This window comes from Orbicella faveolata, unplaced genomic scaffold (assembly GCF_042242905.1).
Source record: "Orbicella faveolata isolate gen_17 unplaced genomic scaffold, um_ofav_v1 contig_26, whole genome shotgun sequence".
Lineage (NCBI taxonomy): Eukaryota > Metazoa > Cnidaria > Anthozoa > Scleractinia > Merulinidae > Orbicella > Orbicella faveolata.
The window spans coordinates 2,412,501-2,431,024 of record NW_028301554.1 but is presented as its reverse complement, the minus strand read 5'-3'; the positions used below and the strand labels follow the sequence as shown (position 1 = coordinate 2,431,024).

Genomic DNA, 18,524 nt, shown 5'->3' with positions numbered 1-18,524 from the left:
TCGAGAACGTAAAAAAAAATACTTTGAAGGAGGCTTTTCAAATTTTGGTTGAAATGCATAGAAAATGCCTTTCTCAGAAAATTTCACGAAAATAAAATTAACATATTTTACACTTAGTTTGTCAGGACATTGCTTGCTTGTGTCTGCCAGGAGCCCTCCATTGCTGAGGTCATCACTTCCTGAAACAAAAACAAAGATAGAGAAAAAACAAGTTATAAATCGTTTTTGCAGTACACCAATTCCCTTTCAGAGCTGTAGATTAACGCAGTTTGGCCCCAGTTCCCCGTGCAGGTTACCTTGTAGTCCATTGCCCGGCTTGAGTGAAATGTTTGTACTTACTTTTATTTCCAAAGTCAAATGTCACGTTTGCAAGAAGGTTTTCAGGTCATTGCTTGCTTGATGTCTGCCTGGAGCCCTCCATTGCTGAACTCATCACTCCCTGAAACGAAAAGAAAGATAGAAACAAACCAAGATATCAATCATCATTTCCTCTGAGCCAGTTTGCTTTTATTTATGCTTGACATTAATATAGTTTGGCTCCAGTTCCCCGTGCACGTTACATTGTAGTCCATTCCCACGCCAAAGTGAAAGCTTGTACTTACTTTTATTTCCAAAGTCAATTGTCACGTTATCTCCAATCAGCATAAACGGCGCCCACTTGGAAACCTTGGCGAAGCCGTTTTCTCTCATCCACTTCATGGCCTGGTGAAGGGATTCACTGGCACTCACCCCACGAAAAAGATGCTCGTAGAAACGACTCATCAACTGCTCAGTCGCCTTGTCTTCTAGAGCCCACAGTGCCACCAACACTGAGCGGGCACCGGATCCTAAGAACGCTCGAGCCATTCCAACAACTCCTTCGACTTTAATCTGTCTACGGGCACTGTGACAACAGCTTAGTACAACAAGTTTGGCTCGTAGCTGAACTTGCGAAATGTCACCCACCGTCAATAAGCAGTCGGTTTCACGTGGAAGTCGACTACCAGTTCTAACAGGCACAAGAATAATCTCTCCTTTCTCCGCATTACCATGTGCAGCAAAGTGTATCAGGCTCACTGAATTTATTCTTTGAAGTACCGCCTGCTTAGTTGCTTGCTGTCCTATCAAAGGCTGAACACCCAGCAGTCGTCCAACCACCTCGGCTTCCTTTCTTGCAAAGGGCAATGGTGGGATGGTTTTTCGGCAACCCTTCCAAAGCACTTCACCAACGTCAGGATCACCCACTATCAGAGCTCCAGTCTGACTGTGATAGTCGGCAGGACTGTCTTGAATGCATTTGAGAGTCGTCAACGAAGGAGCAATGCGAATCCTGAAAGTCTCTGATAAGTACTTCCCACTGTCATCAAGTAAAGCTGGAAATGGAACACGGTACAGGTGGCGATCAGGAACAATGATGATCTCGGACCCCTTGAGTAAGTTGGCCACAGGAGCCATGAACATTTTGTAGAACAAAGTTAGATTTGGTCTGGGATCAACTTCACGTCCCTGTTGTCGTAAAACGGCGAGGTTGTCTTCCTCAGAGGAATCTGGTGTTTCTTCAATGCCATTAAAAGATCGATCTTCGCAAAGCTCCGGGGGTAAAATACCAAAGCTACGGAAGCTTTCAGCCACGTTATTAAAAAAGGTATCCAAATTTTTAGCTTGTTTAGTGCGCAGTGTCTTTTTCTCTACTTTGCTTTCTCGGAAGTCAACGACTCCATTTGCTTTCAGAATCCACAATAATACATTTTGATCATCATATGAAATGTACAGACAGTTAGAGTCGCTTTCTAGGTTGACGACATTTTCAATGCCAGTCCATGATTGCGGGTCAGCTGAGATTTGCCGTTCAACAGAGTACTGAGCTGCCATCAAGTCTGATAGGGCCCTAGCCCTTCCGAGCTCTTCAACATAAAGAGCTTTATTAGGATTCCCAACGGCACAAAGCAATGTACTGAGTGTTTTGTAGGGAGACTTGTACTGATCTGAATAAAGTACCTTGAAATCATCATTGTCTTTGAGAAAGCCTCGGCATTCTTCGCATTTTTTAATACTTTGAAACAAATAAGGAAACGCTTCCTGTTTCTTGTCCTGTGGTATTTTTGCATTTGCCATGTTTTCATAGCAGAAAAACTCTGCTTCAAAGCCTTGAACTCCCTCCTTAACTATTGAAAGTGCCTTCTCGAGGTATTCTTCAGCCATGACATATTCATCGCGAAGTATAAACAGATTTCCTAAGGTATAGTACATATTTGCTTCTCCTCTTCTGTCACCAATTTCAACGAAGATAGAAAGTGATTTCTCATAATATTCTTTGGCCTTGACATGGTTACGCAGACGTGCAAACAGATCTCCTAGCGAACTGTAACATATTGCTTCGCATCCTCTCTCACCAGTTTCAGTTGCAAACAGAAGTGCTTCCTCGAAATATTTGTTAGCGTCAGCATATTTTATACCGAGACATAGTAACGCGCGTCCTAATCTTAGCCGAGATGTTGCTTCTCTGCTTCTGTCACCAATTTCAGTTGCGATCGCGAGTGATTTCTGATAATATTCTTTTGCTTTGACATAGTCACCAAGAGATGAAAACACAGTTCCTAGGTTTGCATAACATGATACTTCTTCTTCTCTGTCACCAATTTCAATTGCGATCGCAAGTGCTTTCTCGAGATATTCTTTTGCGTTGGCAAAGTCAGCAAGAGATGAAAACACTCTTCCTAGGCCTCCATAAGATGATCCTTCTACCTTCCTGTCACCAATTTCAATTGCGATCGCAAGTGCTTTCTCGAAATATTCTTTTGCGTTGGCAAAGTCAGCAAGACACGTAAACACTACTCCTAGGTTTCCATAACATGATCCTTCTACCTTTCTGTCACCAATTTCAATTGTGATTGCAAGTGCTTTCTCGAGATATTCTTTTGCGCTGGTATAGTCAGCAAGACACGTAAACACTATTCCTAGGTTTCCATAACATGATCCTTCTACCTTTCTGTCACCAATTTCAATTGCGATCCCAAATGCTTTCTCAAGATATTCTTTTGCGTTGGCATAGTCAGCAAGAGACATAAACACAGTTCCTAAGTTTCCATAACATGATCCTTCTCCTTCTCTGTCACCAATTTCAATTGCGATTGCAAGTGCTTTCTCGAGATATTCTTTTGCGTTGGCATAGTCAGCAAGAGACATAAACACTGTTCCTAGGTTTCCATAACGTGATACTTCGTTCTTTCTGTCACCAATTTCAATTGCGATCGCAAGTGCTTTCTCGAGATATTCTTTTGCGTTGGCATAGTCAGCAAGAGACATAAACACAGTTCCTAGGTTTCCATAACATGATCCTTCTCCTTCTCTGTCACCAATTTCAATTGCTATTGCAAGTGCTTTCTCGAGATATTCTTTTGCGTTGGCATAGTCAGCAAGAGACATAAACACAGTTCCTAGGTTTCCATAACATGATCCTTCTCCTTCTCTGTCACCAATTTCAATTGCGATTGCAAGTGCTTTCTCGAGATATTCTTTTGCGTTGGCATAGTCAGCAAGAGACATAAACACTGTTCCTAGGTTTCCATAACGTGATACTTTGTTCTTTCTGTCACCAATTTCAATTGCGATCGCAAGTGCTTTCTCGAGATATTCTTTTGCGTTGGCATAGTCAGCAAGAGACATAAACACTGTTCCTAGGTTTCCATAACATGATCCTTCTCCTTCTCTGTCACCAATTTCAATTGCTATTGCAAGTGCTTTCTCGAGATATTCTTTTGCGTTGGCATAGTCAGCAAGAGACATAAACACAGTTCCTAGGTTTCCATAACATGATCCTTCTCCTTCTCTGTCACCAATTTCAATTGCGATTGCAAGTGCTTTCTCGAGATATTCTTTTGCGTTGGCATAGTCAGCAAGAGACATAAACACTGTTCCTAGGTTTCCATAACGTGATACTTTGTTCTTTCTGTCACCAATTTCAATTGCGATCGCAAGTGCTTTCTCGAGATATTCTTTTGCGTTGGCATAGTCAGCAAGAGACATAAACACAGTTCCTAGGTTTCCATAACATGATCCTTCTCCTTCTCTGTCACCAATTTCAATTGCGATTGCAAGTGCTTTCTCGAGATATTCTTTTGCGTTGGCATAGTCAGCAAGACACGTAAACACTATTCCTAGGTTTCCATAACATGATCCTTCGTTCTTTCTGTCACCAATTTCAATTGCGATCCCAAATGCTTTCTCAAGATATTCTTTTGCGTTGGCATAGTCAGCAAGAGACATAAACACAGTTCCTAGGTTTCCATAACATGATCCTTCTCCTTCTCTGTCACCAATTTCAATTGCGATTGCAAGTGCTTTCTCGAGATATTCTTTTGCGTTGGCATAGTCAGCAAGAGACATAAACACTGTTCCTAGGTTTCCATAACGTGATCCTTCGTTCTTTCTGTCACCAATTTCAATTGCGATCGCAAGTGCTTTCTCGAGATATTCTTTTGCGTTGGCATAGTCAGCAAGAGACATAAACACTGTTCCTAGGTTTCCATAACATGATCCTTCGTTCTTTCTGTCACCAATTTCAATTGCGATCGCAAGTGCTTTCTCGATATATTCTTTTGCTTTGCCAAATTCACTAAGAGAGTAAAGCATAATTCCTAGCCCTGCACAAGCGTGTGCTTCCTCTTTGCTGTTTCCTGTTTTGTTCATGATACTGATCGCTCTCTCATAAAGTCCTTTTGCCTCAACATACTTATTTTGAGCCTTATATATTGCTGCCAGCTTTATACAAAGTTTCCCTGCATTGACTGTTTCACCTCTCTCACGTTCAATGCTGAGAAGCTTCCTGCCGTATGTTATTACATTTGTGTAATCACGGATAAGAAGGTACGCCTTGAACATTACTTTATAGATTGCCTCGCAAAGAAATTTACCAAACTGCTCTTCTTTCTCCAGTGCTTTATTATTTAGTAAAAACAAGATTTCTCTGCATAACTCGATTGCTTTTTTAGCACGACCGGTCATGTAAAGGAATGTGGCAACAACGACGCCAACATAGATTGCTTGTATAATTTCTTCAATGTCGTTCATGACGCCCTCTTCTGTAAGTCTTGTAAAAAAAAGAAAATTCTCTTATCAGAATAAAACAAAACGTATCTATTTCGAGGATATATTGTCATAAATACGAATAATATAAAAAATTGGGTTCCCCCTGCTTGTTAGTGAACTATAGCCATTTTTCAACTGAGAGAGCTCAATATCAAGGCAAATCCGTCATGTTTTCAATATGCGCGTGCACGAGCGCGCGCTAATGACGCCATAAATTATGCGCAGTAAGGATGCGCAATGCAAATATGAGGAATGACCTTAACATCACTGAAAGCTGATTTACGAGTTTACAAATACTTAGCACAATCGCGTTACATTTGGACTAATATAAGCGATGATTCATGATTCATGGTAGTACGTCGATTTGAAGCGGAGTCACCTACAAAATCACGAGTTGAAATAGTTCAAATAGCTGATTAAATAAAAAGATCGTCCTTAGGGCAGACATGTTTACGCAAATATTAGCCATGATAACAGACATATTACCCGCTGCTTGCCTTTCTGATTTGCCAGAAGTTAAAATAATACCGAGCCGAGCCACATAGAAGTGACATGAAAGAGTTTCTTAAAGCGGACGAAAACTCTTTCGATTAATAATCTGAATCTAGCTGCAAATATAAGTCTGAAGCGAGCGACAGAAATAACTCTGAATATTGAGCGAAAATTAAACAACTCCCAACGAAAAGCAACAAGGTTAAATTGTTTCTCCGGCGACAAAACTGTTTTGAACTCAGCGCGAAAAATAACTCGATCTGTTCTAAGCGACAATTGCAAAAATAATGAGCAACAAAACAATTCTGAGGCCAGCGACAACTATAATTGGAAACTCACTGGCTAAAACAATTATTGCATTATTATGAAATGAACGGCTAATAAAATTCTGAATAAAGCAAAATCCATTTAGTTTGATTGCGAGGAAAACCTGTGTGATTTGTAATCTGGATGTAGAGCTATTAAACTGCTTCAAGTTTTTGAGGCGCAAAAAAAAAGGACCAGGCAGTAAAATCTGGAAGCACTTGTTTATCACTGAATTAAATTTAACCATAAAATGGAAACAATATATTGAAATTCTTCTTGAACTTTGCAACTAAAATATAACTAGATTTATATTAGTTCTATTTGAGTTAAATGTTAAATAGAAGGTCTGGAAGAGGTTTAAATTATAGCAAAGAATTGATTAAAATTTGAACTGTGAGCTAAGAAATGACGCGATTTTAAATCGATAGCTCAGATTTGTGACCTGTCAAATTCACTGATCGTTGAGAAATGAGCTGGAAAAAAAATTCACCGAAAAAATGATTAATAACTGAAATTCCAGCACTTTCATCCAGACCTTCTAAATACAGATGAAGAAAATACAATGTCAGTTGTACTTACCACGTCAACGTAGAAACGAAATACTGAAGCTGATTCAAAATCTCGTATTCCTTGCATGGAGTAAATTACACTCAGTCAAGTTCATTTTATTCTGTTCGCTTTAGAAACTGAAAAGACCGGAAATCCGTGAATCTCAACGTCAGCCGTTCATCTGAGAAATTCGAAAATGACATTTTCTAGGTAGATTTCATTTCGTGTTCTACAAGAAGAATGAACAACAATGTGCTTTCACTTTCCCCAAGGACAATGAAGCTTTAAAAAACCCACCTTTATAGCATATTTTATATAGCTTATTTTGTCGAGATTAGAAAACACAATTTTCCATGCCTCTAAATAAATTGAAGGCGTTGGTTGTGAATTTTTAGCGCCGGACTGCTGTACAGAGTAGGCAAATATGTTTAGCCCAGTCTCGGTCAGTTTCAAATCAAGCTGAACAAGTTTTCATCTCTCTTTAGAAAAGAGCAAGGATAAAATTAAAATAATATGGCCCATACGATGGGGCTGAAGTCAATAGCGTAACTTGCAATTGTCACGAGCAATATTTTGGGCGAATATACGTCAAAAATAAGATGAAAGCATTTGGAATAGTGTTATTAAGAAAAAAACAGCTATGCAAAATGATGGCGAGGGTATTTTTAGAAATCTACGGTGGCAAGGAGTGAGAAGGCGGTTTCAGAGGATTTTAAATTTCGTTACTGCCAGTAAATTACTAAATTAGAAAGAGGAAAAATACTAGATGATACAATGATCTTAGTAACAACACCGAGAGAACACCAAGAAGGTTGAAAACTAAAGGCCTCCCAGCGGGGTTACATGTTGCCCTAATTATTGAAAAAATTTTATATTTCTTCCTAGTTCGCCATTAATAAACGTTTTTGTTCTTGGCAATGTTTTACAAAATCACGGTGATTGAAAGAACACGTGTAAATAAGACTTAAAAACTACGTTTCCAAGCTAATAAATGAAAAATGATTTATACATGTACGTAAACCACGTTTGTTATTGATTTTATCAATGAATGACATTTTCCTTGCCCAGAGTAAAGTAATATTGTGATCTAAATCTTATCATCTTATCATTGTATGTGGGTCTTTTATTTCGTTATTTCTTTACTTTTGTCATACTTTTTGATATTTAGTGACAGGTCCACGTTGCCTATTTTTACCTGTATTGTTAAACAACGGATGTATGTATGTTCAACCTTTCATTTCAAGAGGGAATGTTGAAAACTTTATTTTGGCGCATTTAAAAATATTTAACGACGTTATTAGTTTGTTTCTTCTAAAATTAACAAAGGAGTATATATAAAAATATGTATATCGAAATGTTGTTTGATTGTTCACTTTCGTGGGAAAATCAATGACTCCTATCACGTGACATTCCAAGGAAGCAGATTGTGATATCCTAGAAGGAAACCGAGAACAATGATTATTGCAGAGTGTTACAAAGGTTCTCCTGAGAGTAAAACAATTTATTTGGATTTTTGTACGTTCGAATTACAACAATGAGACAGGCTTACACAAAAGTTGGAATTTTCATAAATACATTTCATCTTCGGATTAAGAAAAAAAAATACCAAGATCAGCTAAGGCTGGCGTGTTTCAGTAAAATGTTTTGGTTTCGAAGCATTATTATTGTGCCTTTGTTTAGCCTGCGTATGGTTTTGGTGGAGGGATAGGGGGAGGGGAGTGGGGCAATGTTGGATGGGTGGGGGAGAGTACCAGTGCGGGAGAAAACGACTGCATGAAAAAACGGTAGAACGGCCGATAATGAAATTGAAAATACTGTTCTTTGGTTTTTCTACCTACACCTGTATTATACCGCATCGCGCTCTTTCATATTTCTTGCGACAACTATACATAGCACAAAACAAAAAGTGTGCACTTTCTTATAGACAATGATAGCTTTTATTTTCACGTGGTTTAGAATTAGCGACATCGTCCAAAGGTGGCCGTTAAAATTTTCGTGATCACGTTTTCAGGTGCGCTTTTTTCTGTGAATCACGTTCAAAATCTGATAAAAGCACAAAGCCTCAGATGGAAAAATAATATCAAAAATATAAAAAAAACACGAGTAACAATGGAAAGCGAATATTATCGACTGTCATTATCTTTGCAATATCGTCAGCCTTTGTGTCACAGCAAGCTAGTGTAATAATAGAATCAAAACCATGACATTCACTGGATAAGTTTTCGCGGATTAATATAACACTCAAAAAACAAGAAATTACAACAATTACCAAGGTTTAAAAGCTATTTAAATATTTGGAGGCTTTTTATATCTGGCATGGTGCCTTCACTAGCGAAGTCGTTTACAAATGGTGGCCCTAAAAGCCCCCAAATCGCGGAAGAAAAAACCGTGGCATTAATAAACCCAACTCATGGTCTGATTATATTTAGATTTAACTTTTTCTAAGAAAGAACTTTTACCGATTACAAACCTTCTGTTGGAGAGCATTGTTGTATCTTACGTTCTTTAATACTCTCAAGGTCGACTTCAAAACGAGATGTTCATTTGTTTAAGGTAGAACTTGGCTTCATATCATTATTTTTAGAAAATCTTTCCACAAAATCTTGCACGCAACTTCAATTTTCAGACGCCATGCATACCGCCCATTTTAAGCATAAACCGAAACATTAATTTCTAAACGCAAAATTCTTTGTAAGTGTAAGCCTGCCCCCTCCCTTTGCTGTTAAGCCCTCCCCCAAAAAAGAATCCCACCATTAAAGCCCTTTGAACAAAATCAGATATTAATACCCGGGGTTTATTCTCAGAATTTCACGGTATGCGAAAACCATTTAAGTTACTTTCATTTTACTCTGGTCTACCTCTTTGAGAACACTTACAAAATGTTGAAAACACTTGCTTACGATTGTACCTTCTACACTTGCCATGTTCTCTGAAAATGCTTTCCTTTATGAAAAAGAAATGCATTGTTCTTGTTTCTTTTTTTGTGGATGTTGATTTTTGTCAATGTGACATGAATTCCCGGCCTTGATAATCCGTGATAAATAAGAAGTGCTGACATTGCTGGTTCTCTCCAGTTCCTCAGCATCTCTAACATTAGAGCAACCTTTATTACTGAAACAAATTAGTTCCTTTCTTTTCTTTCCTGGGTGACCCTGTGTGTTTTCAAAATTAACCAGACTAACATGTGAAAACTTTGTTATAATGCTTCATCTTCATCCAAGACCGACTTTGAGCAAGTCTAAATGTTGTCTAAGAGGTTTTCTTGGCTTTGCCTAGTGTTTCAAGACCCCTTTTAAAAATTTACCAAATTAAGATATTAATTTCTCGGAGGCAACTCGCTTGCATTTAGGCCAAGACCGGTGTTGAAAAGAGACTTATCACAATGAGTCTTATAACAATGAACAAAACAAGTTATATGGAACATATGAAGACAGACCTCTTACCTATGAACTTCTTTTTACATCATCAGTGTAGAGTTGTTGTGGTGTATTTTTTACTCCCTCCTTATAAGAGTCTGGGTACGTCAGTAGCCTCGTTTACGTTCTGTTACGTCAGATCTAGGCGCTCTTGGATTAGGTTTGCCATGTGCTCGATGTAGTGTTGTATTTGTTGTTTTCATTAAAGCTTCGGTACTTTACAGTTGTAAAGGTTTCGGTAGAATTTGATCAATTACATTTTAACCAATTTCCTTATTCAGGGGCACCCTACGACCGTTTTCTCTCGAACGCTTTTAAATGCTGTTTTAGGCTAGCTGGAGTACTTTTAAAGCTCTGTAGGTTAATTTTAGGTTGCGCTAAAAAAAAAATTATCTGTTCGGTTATTCTATGGGAACTTGAGTATTCTCGAATCTATTAGGGCTTTTTTGTTCATTCTCCGAAAACCTTAGGTCTTATCGCCTTTCCGAAAATGATAGCTGACCTTTTTTCGGTACCCAAAACGACATTTTTAACAATCCGAAAACAACAGACATTAAATATCTCATATCACGAAAGTTCGAGGTGACAATTCTCTTAAGAAAATCAGAGAGGAATAAAGGCCTTCCGAACAGATAATTTACCGAAACGACTGTAGTTGGGTGCCCCTGCTTATTGTTGTGGATAACAAAGATATCAGACAATGTGTTTTTAAACTTTCAAGATAAGTATACTAGACAAAAGGAATTGTACTTTACACCATCGCGAATTTCACTTTGTAAAGTGAATCCACGAAACACTCGGCAAGGGACGCAAACAGCATCTGCCACAACTGCTTCGCCGGTTTTCCAGCCTCGACTAAGGAAACAAACCTTTAGACTACAGATATCTAAATGTGAAGGTACTTAATAAATATTACACGATAGAATTAAAGTTTAACTTGTTTTCAAGATGCATATTCACCGAACAAATAAAATTGTACTTCATACTGTGACGAAATTCTCTTTGGAAAGTGAAACCTCGAAAGTGTCGCTGGGGAATTTCCCAACGCTATATGTCACCATATTTTGTCACGCAAGTAACATCTGTTATAACTGGTTCTGGAGATTTTCCGGTCTCGTCTTGGAAAACGAACCTTTACAGTATTCTGGAGCTTTTTCATTATTTTTTTCTTAGGAAACGAATTTTATTTTGACACAGAAAATTCATTCCACGTACAGTTTACACCCTGTAATGCCAAGACATCTTTCTCTTTTGTGCAAAGTTCACATTTTTCATTCGCAATTTTTATGCTTTTTGAAGGTTGTTTTTTTTTTCCCAAGCTATTTTTGCGTCTGCGTAAGTAAACAAACTGCAGTAAACAAACTAAATGTTAGAACTAAAACCATCAACTTATGTTTCCAAGTTCGCAATGATGATGAAAAAGTTCCAGGGACGGATCCTAGATTTTTCTTAGGAGGGGCTGCACCACTAAGGAATGGGGGAACTGACTGGTCAAGTAAACAGATTGTAATTTTTTTTTTTTGGCAGAATACCAGTTGTATTAGAAAGCAGCAGGTCATCTCAGGGGAGCGGGGGTGCGCACCCCTGCACCCTCCCCTTAGATCTGCCCTTAAGTTCTTAGTTCAGGGTTAGTTTCCCACTATATTTCTACGCGATCGCTTACTTCGATGTCAACGTCCGCTAAGTTCCTACGTCCTACAATATGCAAGTCCTTGACATGTTCTGGTAATTCTCGGACGAAAGTACTGGGTCGAGTTCGCAGACGCCATCTTGAAGAAATCTTGGTTCATCCGAAACAAACTCAAAGATGAGCCAAAAACAAACTGCAAGTGACTTTCTGAAGCAAATTATAGGCCGCCCTGTGGTGGTGAAGCTTAACAACGGCGTTGATTATTGAGGTAAACAGCTTTTTTTGGCCTGTGCATGCAAACCAGCTGAGAATTGATCCATTCATAAGTTGCTGTTTTCGTTTGACTGTTCATGCATTCTACTTGCTATCAGCTGCAAACGTAAGCTTAAACAATAGGAAAGCGTTGTTAGAAGTCTGAAAAAGAAAGGCCGTGCAACATTCCCCTTAAGTTGTCTGCAATATCTTTCTAAGTTTTGTTGATATGAAAATAATCTTTAATCTTTAATCATTATTTATACACGGTAAAAATTCATCAGGTACAATAAATTCCCATAAAATGTCTAAGATCCTAAACCTAAAATTCTAATCCTAATATTCTGTTAACTTACAACAATATTGTACTCATAAACCTGATTTCCATGAATGCCGCGTGTTTAAAAATGATAATAGAGAAAGCGTTTTTAGAATTGATTTAATGAGTCAAACTCTTTGATGTTTACACGGTAAGCTGTTCCAATGGGTTGCGCCATTGTAACTAAAACTATTTTCCTGTAGTTAGTTCTTGGAAAGGGAGCAAGTTTGTTAACCGAGTCCCTCAGAGCATAATTTGATTCATTTCGGGTTACAAATTTAGAAGTGAGGTATGCGTTAAGTAATGCAGAAATTTCCAGTCTTTATCATATTTGAAGACTGAAAAATGCACCAGTCATTTGACGCCACCCCCCCCCCCCCCCGCCCCCCACACCCCACCCGCTTTTTTTGGAGGATACCTGAGGCATTCACTTTTACTGTCAGTGAAATGCAGTGAAAAGCCCTGTCTTGCAGGAAAAAAATTCAGAGTGAACTCCCCCACCCTCTCAATGGTTTCGAAAAGCATGATAATTGAAGCGATTAAAATCAGACAGTCGTCATCATTTGTCCAGCCTCCATGTTTTCTGCAAACATGATACTTGAACCCACTCTTCTAAGAGGTCGCGAACCACAAGTGAAATCCCCACCAAACCCCCACTCAGCCCCTGCATTGTATAGCAAACTGGTGAAAAAAGGTGCATTTCCTGACTACCAGGGAACCTAAATCAAGTGAAAACAAGGTGAAAACCCCCAGTTTGCCCTGGGTATCCCCCAATGGTGGAGGTGGGGGGGGGGGGAGGGGAGGGAGGGGGGTTCAAATGATTGGTACATAATTGGAAGTCCTCACTGTTGACCTTCCTTTCTCAGGAGTTCTTGCCTGCCTAGATGGTTACATGAATATTGCTTTAGAACAAACAGAAGAATATGCCAATGGCCAGGTTAGTTGACTTTTACTGAATCATTTTGTTTAAAACAAAGTGCAAATATAACAAGCACTCTGATTGACAGGCTTAACAGCATGCTTTTTTGGAGTACATGTATGTACTATACACGTACAAATCACAAGGAGGAGAGGAGTCTTATTTGACCATATTTCCAGTTATTCACCGTAGAATTGTAGCACAGATCGATTTGTTGATTTGTATACATGCACACTGTGTTACTCGTCTGTTGAAAATGGTCATCGCCCAAAGAGCAATGATTCCAGTAAGTGAAGCTTTCTATATGAGGCATGAAATGGTGAGAGTAAAAAAAGGGACATGCTCGGATAAAAGTGACCATCATGTGACTTGTTGGATGTGGACAGTAGAATACTCATGTCCTGTGATCTGTACCACTTGCTAAGAACATAAACCAATCATGACTGTCCAGTTGTCCATTCTGTGAGCAGAGTCTCTTTTATCACAAAAGATAGACATGATTGCGTGTTTTCAGGAATGATTTTTGCATAAATTACTTACAAAAATCACTTCCAATCCTATGTATAAAGTATGACCTTACCACTGATGATGTATTTCTGCCACCAGCATCCTCTGGCCCACTTTGTATGAATAAAGCCAACAACTACACTAAATATTTGTTGCCTGAAAACCGGATATCAAAAGCTTTCTGGTAAATTTGTTTTTAAGACTGTGGAGATAACATTATTTCCACAACACTTGCTGGAAATGAGGCATTTTAATTTAAATTTTAGTGAATGTTGGGCTATCCAAAATTTGACTGAAATCAGTTTCATCCATTGTCTCTTTCTGTACTGTTAATCGCCACGAGTGATAGCCATTACTGTATGCAGCTTTTGTCTTGTGGATAGGATTTCAACAGACTTGTAACATGATTGCCTGTATACAGTGTGATCATGTACATTGATTTCAGTCAACAAGGAATCAATATGTGCTACAATTGTATGGTAAATTTAACTGTAATATGGTCAAACAGGACTCCCTGTGTATAAAGCATGTGGCCTGCGAATCATTACAAATGACACTCGTCTTTCGTTCGTGTTTCACCTTACACTTCTTTTGTGCTTTTGTTACTTGCTTCTGTGCTTTATAACAAAACAAATAACGACCATGCCTTTTTCATCTGTTAATTCCATAGCAGTGCAAATAACACATGTCAAGTACTCTCATTGGTTTAAACAGCATGTTATACAGTCATTTATTACATTGCTGAACTGACTGTGATAAAAAGTTCCCTTAGTGGTCCAAATTTTGCAGTATGGACAGCTAAGAATTGGTCACTGCTCAAACACTGATTTTACCAAATTACTTTTTCAGTTGATTGTTCAAAAATACAGTTTCTTGTTATATAGAAATCTTTTTACCTTCGTGTTTGGAGAACAACTTCAGTTAAATGGTCACAAGAGTAACATGAGAAACATAAATAAATGCTTACCTTTTGTATTCCATTAAGCTAGAATGGATTGCAGGGATTTACCAATTTATGGGCAGATTAAGAAATAGCCATTTATTATTAATAATAAGTTACTTTATTGAACTAGCTAATTTGGTCCGTTTTGGAGATTATCATTTTTTCCTTACTTTTTTTTGTAATTTTTGGACAACACCTGGTTCATAAACCTGTTTTAAAAAAAGTCTGTATGTGAAGCAAGTGGTCCATCAGGCTAAAGCTTATCCTGGTTTCTGTAGGATGAAGAGACTAGGAGTAGTGCAATCCCCCCCTGGATGGGATGCTAGTCCATCGCAGGGTTACCCCCAGCATTAAGTTCGTTGGTACCCATTTATACACCTGGTCAGAGAGAGGCACTGTGAGAGTAAAGTGTCTTGCCCAAGAACACAACACAATGTCCCCGGCCAGGGCTCAAACCCGGACTGATTGATCCGGAGATGAGTGCACTAACCACGAGGCCACGGCACCTCCCACTGAGAGCAATATTTCTCCATTTATGCACCTCACACCAGTTCTGAGAATTTGGTGGCACATCAAGGCAAGAGTGAGTGTAGATCTAGGATGTTTTGTCAGCAACAAATTCAAGACCAACAACAATGTCATTTTCGAAAAAATTAAAATGCTATTCAGTGTCATTTACAAAACACAAGAATGTACAGACGATAAACCTAGAATTTGGTCATTTCATTTGTCGTATTGAATATTTTTAATACAGAATCTCAGCAAGATTTTCCTAAAGAATGTAGTACAAACTGGAAAAAATTTCCTTCAGTTGAGTGTCAAAGGCAGCAAGAGCACAAAAATTAGAAGATAATTGTGCACTAGAGCAGAGAAAGCATATTTAATTGACTTATTCAACTACACATTTGCACATAAAACATTTCTGTTTCCTCAGTTTTATCCATTAATCCTTAAGATTCTGAAAGTTTGCTAGACCTGTGTATTTTTCCAAAATTGTTATTTTTTTGCCTATTTATCGTCAGTTTTGTTACAGATATTTTTGTTTTCATATGTATGTAAAAAGAGTGGTAATGATTGGGCCAGATTCTTATCCCATAATGTTTCACAGACCTGTCCAAGGTTTCCAGAAAAGTCTACAATGTATGTTACTGTACACTCAAAGTGCAAAGTTCTTTATCATAATTTATAAATAAATGTAGGTAGGACCCTGCATGCACTCTGATCGGTCAAAAACCCATGTTTTATTAGTCAAGAGTATAATTTAAACAAAGATGGAGAAAAAGCGTGTTTTATTGTTTTTTGCCACATGACCTCTATATCATAAAGCAAATCAAGAAGCCTAAGCCATGTATTACACTGTGATAAAACACTCTGGGCATTTCAGAACACTTGAGAATTATTTGTAGAAAACACTCACTTGTAGCTCATGTTTTCTACATTTCCTTCGTGTTCTCAAATGCCCATGGTATTTTATCACAGTGTAATACATGGCTTAGGCTTCTTTATTTGTTAATTATAATTAGCAATGCATCAACCAGAATTTCTGAAAAAAATCACTGTCAGTGATACTTTCAATGAATCAATCACCATGAGTACACTTGTCGTGTTTTGCCCTCACAATACAACCGAACATACATGTACTCAAGGTTACGAGGCTTGCAGTCCTCTGTTTTGTGCCGCCAATAATAATATTAATTTTATGTCAAACCGATTATCACAAATTACATTTTGTAATGAAGCCAAGCGTGATGAAATTTTCTTGCTTACTGTGTTTTTTTTTTTTTTGCATTTATTAAATATGAGCATTTTAGCACAGTGAATTAAGGTTACTTCAAACCTTCGCGGGACTACATTGGTCGATTTTTTTTTGGTCAAGAAAATTAAAGTCCGCAAAGCTCAAGTTTTCATACTGTGAACGCTAGGGGTTCTGTTATTTCATTGGCTCGCGGCTTTTCAAGTTGACACATTCCTCTGTGAAGGTGTGATATGTTTATAAATCTTTAGAAGGCGAAAACTCGCACTCGTTTTTCGAGAGAATCCCTTCTCTTTAAATGAATTAATAGGGTATGCAGATTTGAAGGTTTTCCACGAAATTTGGTCAGAACATTCACAGATAGATATGGAACAAAAACATGTCGGCGAATTCCTTTATTTTAAATACTTTCTTCGTGACGGCCTTTAATGCAACAGGTTACGCGAATTTTTCAATAGTCGAACTTGACAGATCTATAAAAAGATAACCAATAGAAATAAAAGAAAATGCTGACACGTTTTTGGAGTTTGAGGCTTTGTGATTAACAATGCACAGTTATTTTGCATGAACGATCGCATTTGATACCCGAATAATTCGCTGGAACGTCAGTTGGTCATTTTGGAGTTGACGGCCTCTGCCGCCTTTAGAAAACAAAATCCAAAACAAAACATAATTTTATCGAATTCTACAGTTTATAACCTTTCTGTTGGTATATAGTTTCTGGGGGTTTCCCTGAAAACAGCACGCATACGAATTTTTTTCTGGAGGACACCCGCTAAGGTTTGAAGTAACCTTAACTAAATTTTCCATCTTGATTACTGACATCTTGAACCCTGTAGTCTTTTGATCTTAACTGAACTCTTTTTTCCTTGGCTTCCGTTTTATCATTGTATTATTCAGTGTTTACATACCCATCTTTTCTCTCCTTCAGTTCAAAAACAAATATGGAGATGCTTTCTTGAGAGGAAACAATGGTAAGCTGTATTAACAATGTTAGTCTTTTTAATATGACTTTGTCCATTGTCATAAAAATTGTAAGCTTATGTATTTGGTTAAAAACAACAACAACAAGCCGTAAGATGGGGATCAAGTTGGTATTTATGCCAATGTCATAATCACATTCCATTTCATGTAATCACACTACCAGAGGTGGATATAGGGTAGAGGGGGTGGGGGTGCTGGCAAAAAGTTGAAATAAAAATGGGAATATTAAATTAGCAGAAATGAAGGGAAACTCACTGGACATTCATCTCATTGTAATTTCTACTTTGAGGTATTGCTAGTAATTGTGGTGAAAAAGTTTTAGATTCTAGTTCTCAAATTGAAATATTTTGGGGCATGCCCAGCATTAAGTCTACAATCCCAAAGTACCCTCCACCCCCCGTAAAAAATCCTGGATTCGCCCTTGCACTACAGTGTTTTGATTTTTAAATACTCCCCCCCTTGGATAAGCTCTCTTCCTCTAAACATCGCTCCCCTTATTGTATGCCTTCTTTGGTGCAGATATGTTTTTAAAATGGTTGAGCTTGTCCCTCAAAATGTTACATTTAGGTGCAATTACGACAACAAATTTAATTTCTTGACTTTTCTGTATTATATACATGTAGCTGCCCGACTAAGTGGTGGGCCACTTCTCACTTTACAGGCTACCATTCTGCTCTCAACTGACGCTTTCATCTTTCTCTTACAGTGTTATATATCAGCACACAAAAGACAAGCCGAAGATAAAGACAGCAAGGGCTGGACAGAAACTTAACTAAAAACAACCAAAATATTGTTTGTTGGTGATAGCTATGTGTACATAGAGTTGTTTTTGTATTTTCCTGTAAAAAAAAACTCATTCATCTGTTATTCACAACTTGCTGATAGATTTTTGCTTTTTCTTGAACATGTAGTTACATTAGTTTCTGTATATGTCCATGTATAGGCAGATAGGCAGGGAAGAGGAGGGAAGTTGTACAGTAGCTAGGTTTGAAGTCAGAGTTGTAAAATAATTTAGTTAAGTCCCGTGTCAAGATCTACGTCCCTGGCACTAGCCGGATCTGTGACTGCATTCAAACCTAGTGCTCCCCTAAGGGAGGAGGGGGATGGGGGGGGGGGGGGGGGAGTATTCTGAGAAAAATTGGGTGGAAGTGAGCGGCCAGCTTCCCAAAGCCCCTACCCTAATTATGATAAAAATCTGTGATTGTCAATACCCTGTTTATGACCTGACCCTAAATCAATAGCCTGTTTTAGACCTGCCTTATACTTAGTTCCCTAGTTTAGGCCGATGTTAAAGACTTTTGAAGGGCTTTTGACGATCGGTGTTATCATCACTGATGAAAAAGTAGCTTCTTGTAAAAAAATGTCCAATTTAAGACTAGAGAACAAA

General features: G+C 38.2%; 1 protein-coding gene and 1 pseudogene across 2 annotated transcripts in view; one reads left to right on the top strand and one right to left on the bottom strand.

The window, feature by feature from the left end:
• Positions 1-339: 339 nt before the first annotated feature.
• LOC149107621 (uncharacterized) lies at positions 340-9,338 on the bottom strand. The gene is made up of 3 exons (XM_089296112.1): positions 9,323-9,338; positions 603-5,090; positions 340-439 (listed from the first exon to the last, which is right to left on the bottom strand). Exons 1-3 carry the CDS (start codon positions 9,336-9,338, stop codon positions 381-383), a joined length of 4,563 nt encoding a protein of 1,520 aa, XP_089152238.1. The 3' UTR covers positions 340-380.
• Positions 9,339-11,339: 2,001 nt separating this feature from the next.
• The window catches only part of LOC149107620 (U6 snRNA-associated Sm-like protein LSm6), a 7,655-nt pseudogene continuing 470 nt past the window's right edge, over positions 11,340-18,524 (top strand). Inside the window, exons 1-4 of the transcript XR_016209272.1 lie at positions 11,340-11,728; positions 12,898-12,968; positions 17,085-17,127; positions 17,844-18,524. The exon at positions 17,844-18,524 is cut by the window's right edge and continues 470 nt beyond it. The product of XR_016209272.1 is annotated as a U6 snRNA-associated Sm-like protein LSm6 (transcript). The remainder of the gene's footprint in view (positions 11,729-12,897; positions 12,969-17,084; positions 17,128-17,843) is intronic.

Bases quoted from the DNA above. Each gene is read 5' to 3' on its own strand.
- LOC149107621 (XM_089296112.1), bottom strand. The intron at 440-602 runs GTAAGTACAAGC...TTTTCGTTTCAG, and splicing joins AATTGACTTTGGAAATAAAA to GGAGTGATGAGTTCAGCAAT.